Source organism: Osmia lignaria, chromosome 2 (assembly GCF_051020975.1).
Source record: "Osmia lignaria lignaria isolate PbOS001 chromosome 2, iyOsmLign1, whole genome shotgun sequence".
Lineage (NCBI taxonomy): Eukaryota > Metazoa > Arthropoda > Insecta > Hymenoptera > Megachilidae > Osmia > Osmia lignaria.
In genome coordinates, this window is record NC_135033.1 from 13,007,609 (window position 1) to 13,016,432 (window position 8,824).

General features: G+C 40.6%; 1 protein-coding gene across 3 annotated transcripts; it reads right to left on the bottom strand.

The window, feature by feature from the left end:
• Window positions 1-297: 297 nt before the first annotated feature.
• LOC117608548 (glutathione synthetase) lies at window positions 298-3,344 on the bottom strand. Of its 3 annotated transcripts, XM_034333826.2 has the most exons (12): window positions 3,101-3,344; window positions 2,560-2,944; window positions 2,261-2,444; window positions 2,090-2,165; window positions 1,891-2,015; window positions 1,771-1,813; window positions 1,607-1,680; window positions 1,367-1,531; window positions 1,109-1,262; window positions 924-1,031; window positions 508-794; window positions 298-435 (listed from the first exon to the last, which is right to left on the bottom strand). In XM_034333826.2, exons 2-12 carry the CDS (start codon window positions 2,651-2,653, stop codon window positions 309-311), a joined length of 1,437 nt encoding a protein of 478 aa, XP_034189717.2. In that variant the 5' UTR covers window positions 2,654-2,944; window positions 3,101-3,344; the 3' UTR covers window positions 298-308. The 3 variants fall into 3 exon arrangements, with proteins under 3 accessions (XP_034189717.2, XP_034189718.2, XP_076548426.1); XM_034333827.2 differs by lacking the exon at window positions 2,560-2,944 and having other exon boundaries at window positions 3,101-3,343; XM_076692311.1 differs by lacking the exon at window positions 3,101-3,344 and having other exon boundaries at window positions 2,560-3,032.
• Between the last annotated feature and the right edge of the window lie 5,480 nt (window positions 3,345-8,824).

Sequence of the window (8,824 nt, forward strand, 5' to 3'; positions counted from 1 at the left end):
GAAATATTTAATTGTAGTATTTATATTTAACATACTAAAAATATTTAATGTAAGATATATTTTTCCATCCATGGTAAACAAAAATAAGTACATACGTATACATTTTTTTTTATTTTGTACCCCTTTTCTCGTCATTGATTCCCCTTATTTTATTATTAGCTTATAATACCATTAAGGAAAATGTGCATTTATCACAATAATATCTTTTATTTTATAATGTAATTTAAATATCTAATTGTTTAAAATATAATCTTCTCTATTCAGAAAGCGTACTAAATTGTTCATAACTATATAAAACATTACTGACGTTAACTAATAAGATAAGGACTATCAATGGCACCAATTCCTGCAGCTATACCACCTTCATTTTCATTTGAAGGTTTAGTTCTCAAAACATGTCCTACTTCTTCGCTATATAAAATTCTTTCACGATCTCTGCAAAAAAGAATTATAGCTGGTTGCCTCGTTTCATAAAAGTAAAGACGAAATAGAAGTTCAATTATTTACCCTATAACAACACCATAAACACCAAGTTCTGACACAACATCAAAGAAACGAAGGTAATTATTAAATGGCTCATTCTGAGCACGTACAATGTAACTTTTTTGTACCGGAGGATAAAAACGATCCATAAGTATCCAAGCACTTCTTTCCTCTGAATTTTTCATCGACTCTAAATGCAACTTTATATCTTCATTATAGACATTATTTCCACCTCCTTCTCTCTGTGGTTTAAGGACATATCTTTTTGGCTCTAACATAGCCTTCTCAATAATTCTATCACCTTCTTCGTTCTATTTTTCCCAATACGAACCATTAAAAAAATATTTGTAAATTATTACATACTAGTGCTCAAAGTAAAAATTATATAGTACTATAACGACCACGTTTCAGTTTCACTGTAAGATAGTTCTTATACTTACAAATTCTAACGAATAAAGTCCAGCAAATACTTCTTGTACTTGTTTTATTGCATCTTTATCTTTAAAAAAAATACTAAGTGCATTGGGATGTGCTAAAGATTGTTGTACCTATAAAACAATTATTCATCTTCTATGTTATTTACTTAAAAAACAGATTGTCGACGAAGCGTATTTACTGAACATACCTTTTTAGTACCAGCTAAATGATAATGTATCGATGGACACTTTATTGCTTGAGAACGTTCTATCAACATTCTAACTGACCATTCTTTTTCAGTAGGATAAGCTTCAACTTCGTAACCAGAGCGAAAGTAGACTACAGAAACTTCTGATTTTCCACTAAAAGTTTAAAATAACATTTGTTAACTGTTTATCTATCCTAATACTAAAAGTACTAGTTATTTTTCTAAATATTAAACGAAAGAAAATTGATAACTACATACACTATTAATTCTTTATTGGGGCCCAATTTCGCTTCAGATACTAAATTTCTTAAACTTCTTCTGATTACTTTGATATTTGGATTAATTTTATGGATTTCAAATTCATGAAATCTTTGATCACATACGTTATAAGTAATATTTTCAACAACAAATAATATTACACACCTAAAATGAAAAGTCATTAAACATACATATAATTCACTTTTAGGTATTTTATAGTGCAAGATAATAACTACATACTCATTATTGTTATATAATTTCCATGCATGTGTTAATCCTTTACAAAGACCGCTAATGGGATTATTTTCTGGAATCTAAAATAATTAAAATATTTGAACTTAAATAAATGAAATGAATATATATACATATATATGTGTGTATATAAGAAAATACCAAAAACTTACATCTTTTATTTTATCTGCATGTCCCAGTTCTGATAAAATATATCTAAAAAACCAATCTTCTCGGTTATATTTAAATCTGCATTTCAATAGCATATGAAAATGTGAATATAAAGAACTCACTTATGATATTGAGTAATAATTGGAGCTATTCCTCCAAAACTGCTTGCAATGGTATTTAATTCAACTTGTTTAATTTCATCCTCGTGCAACATGTAGTCCGATCGAAGCAAGCCAAGACTTAAATTCTGTAATAGGTAAATATATCCATCAATTGTTAAATAATTATCAGATTAAATTTATATTTATTTTACTACTTTACTTGATTATATCCTTCGTCATATACAGTTTCATAAATTTCAAATAACTTTGCTGTGAATGGATCAGCATTAATTGTACTGAAAAAAAAAAAGAAATGAGAAAAGTAACGATATAATAGCAGTAAACATGTATATTAAAAACTGTAAACATCATTATTTTGAACTTTACATACTTTTTTAAACTGTTCCTCAAAAAATTATCATTATGTGCTACCTTATGTATAAGTTCATTTAATAATATTTGAATACTTTTAGCTTTCTCAAAGTTTTTTCTAGGAAAAGATGATGGCAAGAAAGCGAATGGTAAAACTTGTACTTGATTTTTATTAAAACATTCTTTTGATCGCATACTAATACCTATATACACAAAGAATAAACGAAAGCTATTATTCATAAATGTTAATGTTTGTTACAATTTGTCATCTCATGAACAATAATTTTATAGTAATTAATAATATTTATTAGTTGATACCATGCATAAGTGCCCAATCCTTGGCTTTATCTACAACACTTTCTATTTCTTCTTCTGAAAGTTGTATTTGAATACAAGGTTGCAGACGCGACATTTTTTATAAACGTATGAATTTAATAAGAAAATATACAGAATCACAGACAAAAAACAACTCAAATCCACATCACGAATTGCTGGAAATGATATTTAGATAATACGTGACTTGACATTTCCTTATCTTATAAGCGTTCATCATTTTACACGCCATAAAATTGTATATACATATATTGTATAAACACACGTATGTATGTATACTTTTTATGTATGAATGTATGTATGTATGTAAGTACATCCCACACCACGGAATATGTAATAAATTAGAGAGCAGGAGCAGCAGATTAATTACCTACAATGCAAATTCTGGTGAGACATAAAAAAAAATTGATGTAACAAACAATAATTCTGTAATAAGAAAGGAAAATGTAATAAATAAAAGTGATGTAATAAAAGAAATGGTGAAATAAACAAAAATGATGTAATAAAAAAAAAGAGTAAACTTTACCTGAGGGGTCCAAAAATTATGGCCCTTTTTTTCTATCTTCTTGAAGTATTTAACGAGTAGAATCTAAAAATCCTAGTTTTAAGGCGCGGAATCCATCGGTTCAGAAGTTATACGTGTGTAAAGGTGAGCGTTTTTAGCGTATTTGACAGGTTATTCCCCGCATCCAATCCTTTGCCGACCACCAGATGGACACTATTCGTTGGGTGTGAGTACCATCAGTTCCTATCAAATCCGAGGGGATATTGTTTATAAAAAAAAAAGTAACCTTAGGTATACCGGGTTTAGGCCGCCACTTAAGTACATAATTCTGTTTTACCGACGGCGACTCTACTCATTGGACGACACCTGGTTACAAGTCAATATGGCGTCGAAGTAACATGTAAAATATGCTAAAAACGTTCAGCTTTACACACGTATAACTTCTGAACCGATGGATTCCGCGCCATAAAACTAGGATTTTTAGATTCTACTCGTTAAATACTTCAAGAAGATAGAAAAAAAGGCCATAATTTTTGGGCCCCTGAATTAAAGTTCAGCCAAAAAAAACATGTAATAAATTATCTGATTGGTTAGGCTTGTAAAAAAAAAAATTTTCCTCGTTTACCTTATAATTTCTCAGTATGTGATCCTGTAAAGTATTTTTAATATATATATATTATTTTCTTTAACCTCAAATACAGCTTTTCTGTACTTTCCATTGAGCTTTATCATTTTAATTTGTATATAAGTAAATAAGTAACTATCTATCTTCAGACGTAATATCTTTGGATGCATTATCCTAACATGGTAGGACATAACCCTAGCATGCAAGGATATAGCCGTAACATGGTAGGACGTAATCTTAACATGCTAGAACATAGCAGTAACATGGTGGGACATAGCCCTAACATGTTAGGACATAATCCTAGCATGGTAGGACATAGCCCTGGAGTGCTGGGACACATGTAACCCTTGCATGCTGGGACACATGTACGCCTAACATGGTAGGGTTAGGGTTAGGGTTAGGGTTAGGTTAGGGTTAGGGTTAGGACCATACCCTTCCCCTGACCCCCTAACCCTAACCCTAACCCTAACCCTAACCCTAACCCTAACCCCTTCCCCTAACCCTAACCCTAGCATGCTAGGTGTGTATGTGCTCTAGCATTCTGGGACATATGTTCGCCTAGCATGCTAGGACACATACTTCTAGCATGCTAGGGCACATACCCTACGGTGATAGGACACAAAACCTAACATGCTAGGGCACAACACCTTCCCCTGTGGCTGGGGGTTACGAATACAGCCACGGTAACCCCTGCCTGTCGTAGGAGGCGACTAAAAGGGGGCGTTGCTACTGCTGCTGTAGCTTCGATTTCGGGCCTGGGGCATAGACATAGGAAATATATTAACCTATTTTTGATTTTAGAGCAAGGTTTCTTATGTATATACTGACAATTTCACCAATTTGCGTATACTTGCTTCTCTGTATTTAAATAAACTATTATTTCCTATGCCCTACTTTCTATATTCCAAGTTATTTTTCTAAGTAACTGTTTGTTTTATTGTAGAATACGTTTGAGAATACGCGCAGCCATGATGGCGCTTACGGTCGATCGATTTATCGATCGGGAGTCGTTCATCTAGGTGAACGCGTGAGCAGTGGTCTTCTCGCCGGTTCGCGCGCAACGACGCCATTATCGAGCATCGATTCATCAAGCTCGGACTCGTGTTCACTGGATTGTTGAATATAGTTAGTTTAAATGCAGTTCAGACGAAAATATGGACCATCGAACGGTCGGTGAAACGCTCAAGATCCGCAGCAACAGTGCAAGCGACCGGATCAATTACAGGATTAATTCATTGTACACGCGAGCCGCCAACCACGCGTCGATCACCCACATGTTCACGGCCACCATCAAAAGTAGCGGGCTGAATTTATATAATTAACGGCGCTTATTTGCTCGCTGCTAGCACTCCTGTAAATTCTCTATTCAATTTGTATATACCTTTGTCGAAATAAGATGCTATATTTATTCAATATATTTTATATTCCATGACTAAGCCTACTGTTATGGCTACCCGTTTCGTTTCCGACCGGTGTTATTTATTACCTATAAATATGTTATTTGTGCAATTATAGTGCGGTTGGAAGTATTCCAAGTCTCCGATCCACTATTTATATGTAAGTTTGATTGCTTGGTGTAATATTTTTACTTGTTTTATGTTATTTCCTTTGAGTGTCCTAACCCTAACCATAACCCTAACCATAACCCTAACCCTTTCCTCTAACCCCAGCATGCTAGGAGTACGTGTCCTAGCATGCTGGGGTTGGGGAAGGGGGTTAGTGTTAGAGTTAGGACACGTACCCTAACTCTAACCCCCTTCCCCTCACCCTAACCCCATTCGCTTAACCCCGCTAACCCTAACCCCTTCGCTTAACCCCAACCCTAGCATGCTAGGTGTGTATGTGCCCTAGCATGTTAGAGTTAGGACACGTACCCTAACTGTAACCCCCTTCCCCTCATCCTAACTCCCTTCGCCTAACCCCCCTAACCCTATCGCCTTCGCCTAACCCTAACCCTAGCATGCTAGGTGAGTATGTGCCCTAGCATGTTAGGGTTAAGACACGTACCCTAACTCTAACCCCCTTCCCCTCACCCTAACCCCCCCTTCGTCTAACCCCCCTAACCCTATCGCCTTCGCCAAATCCTAACCCTAGCATGCTAGGTGTGTATGTGCCCTAGCATGTTAGGGTTAGGACACGTACCCTAACTGTAACCCCTTCCTCGCACCCTAATCCCTCCGCCTAACCCCCTAACCCTAACGCCTTCGCGTAACCCTAACCCTAGCATGCTAGGTGTGTATGTGCCCTAGCATGTAGGGTTAGGACACGCACCCTAACTCTAACCCCCTTTCCCTCACCCTAACCCCCCCTTCGTCAACCGCCCTAACCCTATCGTCTTCGCCAAACCCTAACCCTAGCATGCTAGGTGTGTATGTGCCCTAGCATGTTAGGGTTAGGACACGTACCCTAACTGTAACCCCCCTTCCCCTCACCCTAACCCCCCCTCCGCCTAACCCCCCTAACCCTAACGCCTTCGCGTAACCCTAACCCTAGCATGCTAGGTGAGTATGTGCCCTAGCATGTTAGGGTTAAGACACGTACCCTAACTCTAACCCCCTTCCCCTCACCCTAACCCCCCCTTCGTCTAACCACCCTAACCCTATCGCCTTCGCCAAATCCTAACCCTAGCATGCTAGGTGTGTATGTGCCCTAGCATGTTAGGGTTAGGACACGTACCCTAACTGTAACCCCTTCCTCGCACCCTAATCCCTCCGCCTAACCCCCTAACCCTAACGCCTTCGCCTAACCCTAACCCTAGCATGCTAGGTGTGTATGTGCCCTAGCATGTAGGGTTAGGACACGCACCCTAACTCTAACGCCCTCCCCCTCACCCTAACCCCCCCTCCGCCTAACCCCCCCTAACCCTAACGCCTTCGCCTAATCCTAACCCTAGCATGCTAGGTGTGTATGTGCCGTAGCATGTTAGGGTTAGGACAGGTACCCTAACTCTAACCCCCTTCCCCTCACCCTAAACCCATTCGCTTAACCCCCCTAACCCTATCGCCTTCGCCAAACCGTAACCCTAGCATGCTAGGTGTGTATGTGCCGTAGCATGTTAGGGTTAGGACACGTACCCTAACTGTAACCCCTTCCTCGCACCCTAATCCCTCCGCCTAACCCCCTAACCCTAACGCCTTCGCGTAACCCTAACCCTAGCATGCTAGGTGTGTATGTGCCCTAGCATGTAGGGTTAGGACACGCACCCTAACTCTAACCCCCTTTCCCTCACCCTAACCCCCCCTTCGTCAACCGCCCTAACCCTATCGTCTTCGCCAAACCCTAACCCTAGCATGCTAGGTGTGTATGTGCCCTAGCATGTTAGGGTTAGGACACGTACCCTAACTGTAACCCCCCTTCCCCTCACCCTAACCCCCCCTCCGCCTAACCCCCCTAACCCTAACGCCTTCGCGTAACCCTAACCCTAGCATGCTAGGTGAGTATGTGCCCTAGCATGTTAGGGTTAAGACACGTACCCTAACTCTAACCCCCTTCCCCTCACCCTAACCCCCCCTTCGTCTAACCACCCTAACCCTATCGCCTTCGCCAAATCCTAACCCTAGCATGGTAGGTGTGTATGTGCCCTAGCATGTTAGGGTTAGGACACGTACCCTAACTGTAACCCCTTCCTCGCACCCTAATCCCTCCGCCTAACCCCCTAACCCTAACGCCTTCGCCTAACCCTAACCCTAGCATGCTAGGTGTGTATGTGCCCTAGCATGTAGGGTTAGGACACGCACCCTAACTCTAACGCCCTCCCCCTCACCCTAACCCCCCCTCCGCCTAACCCCCCCTAACCCTAACGCCTTCGCCTAATCCTAACCCTAGCATGCTAGGTGTGTATGTGCCCTAGCATGTTAGGGTTAGGGTTAGGGTTAGGTTAGGTTAGGGTTAGGTTAGGGTTAGGGTTAGGGTTAGGGTTAGGGTTAGGTTAGGGTTAGGGTTAGGGTTAGGTTAGGGTTAGGTTAGGGTTAGGGTTAGGGTTAGGTTAGGGTTAGGGTTAGGGTTAGGGTTAGGGTTAGGGTTAGGTTAGGGTTAGGTTAGGGTTAGGTTAGGGTTAGGTTAGGGTTAGGGTTAGGGTTAGGTTAGGGTTAGGGTTAGGGTTAGGTTAGGTTAGGGTTAGGTTAGGTTAGGGTTAGGTTAGGTTAGGGTTAGGGTTAGGGTTAGGTTAGGGTTAGGTTAGGTTAGGGTTAGGGTTAGGGTTAGGGTTAGGGTTAGGGTTAGGGTTAGGGTTAGGTTAGGGTTAGGTTAGGGTTAGGGTTAGGTTAGGGTTAGGTTAGGGTTAGGTTAGGGTTAGGTTAGGGTTAGGGTTAGGTTAGGGTTAGGGTTAGGTTAGGTTAGGGTTAGGTTAGGGTTAGGGTTAGGTTAGGGTTAGGGTTAGGTTAGGGTTAGGGTTAGGGTTAGGTTAGGGTTAGGGTTAGGGTTAGGTTAGGGTTAGGGTTAGGGTTAGGGTTAGGTTAGGGTTAGGTTAGGGTTAGGTTAGGGTTAGGTTAGGGTTAGGGTTAGGGTTAGGGTTAGGGTTAGGGTTAGGTTAGGGTTAGGGTTAGGGTTAGGGTTAGGGTTAGGGTTAGGGTTAGGGTTAGGGTTAGGGTTAGGGTTAGGGTTAGGGTTAGGGTTAGGGTTAGGGTTAGGGTTAGGGTTAGGGTTAGGGTTAGGGTTAGGGTTAGGGTTAGGGTTAGGGTTAGGGTTAGGGTTAGGGTTAGGGTTAGGGTTAGGGTTAGGGTTAGGGTTAGGGTTAGGGTTAGGGTTAGGGTTAGGGTTAGGGTTAGGGTTAGGTTAGGGTTAGGGTTAGGGTTAGGGTTAGGGTTAGGGTTAGGGTTAGGGTTAGGGTTAGGGTTAGGTTAGGGTTAGGGTTAGGGTTAGGGTTAGGGTTAGGGTTAGGGTTAGGGTTAGGGTTAGGTTAGGGTTAGGGTTAGGGTTAGGGTTAGGGTTAGGTTAGGGTTAGGGTTAGGGTTAGGGTTAGGTTAGGGTTAGGTTAGGGTTAGGGTTAGGGTTAGGTTAGGGTTAGGGTTAGGTTAGGGTTAGGGTTAGGGTTAGGTTAGGGTTAGGGTTAGGGTTAGGGTTAGGGTTAGGGTTAGGGTTAGGTTAGGGTTAGGTTAGGGTTAGGGTTAGGGTTAGGGTTA

What these genes read in the sequence shown, in the direction of transcription:
- LOC117608548 (XM_034333826.2), bottom strand. Translation starts at nt 2,653, where the DNA reads ATGTCGCGTCTGCAACCTTGTATTCAAATACAACTTTCAGAAGAAGAA. An exon ending in ATGCAGATAAAATAAAAGAT is followed by an intron (nt 1,681 to 1,770) that starts GTAAGTTTTTGG and finishes TAATTATTTTAG; the next exon opens with ATTCCAGAAAATAATCCCAT. An exon ending in GACTTTATTCGTTAGAATTT is followed by an intron (nt 795 to 923) that starts GTAAGTATAAGA and finishes TGGGAAAAATAG; the next exon opens with AACGAAGAAGGTGATAGAAT.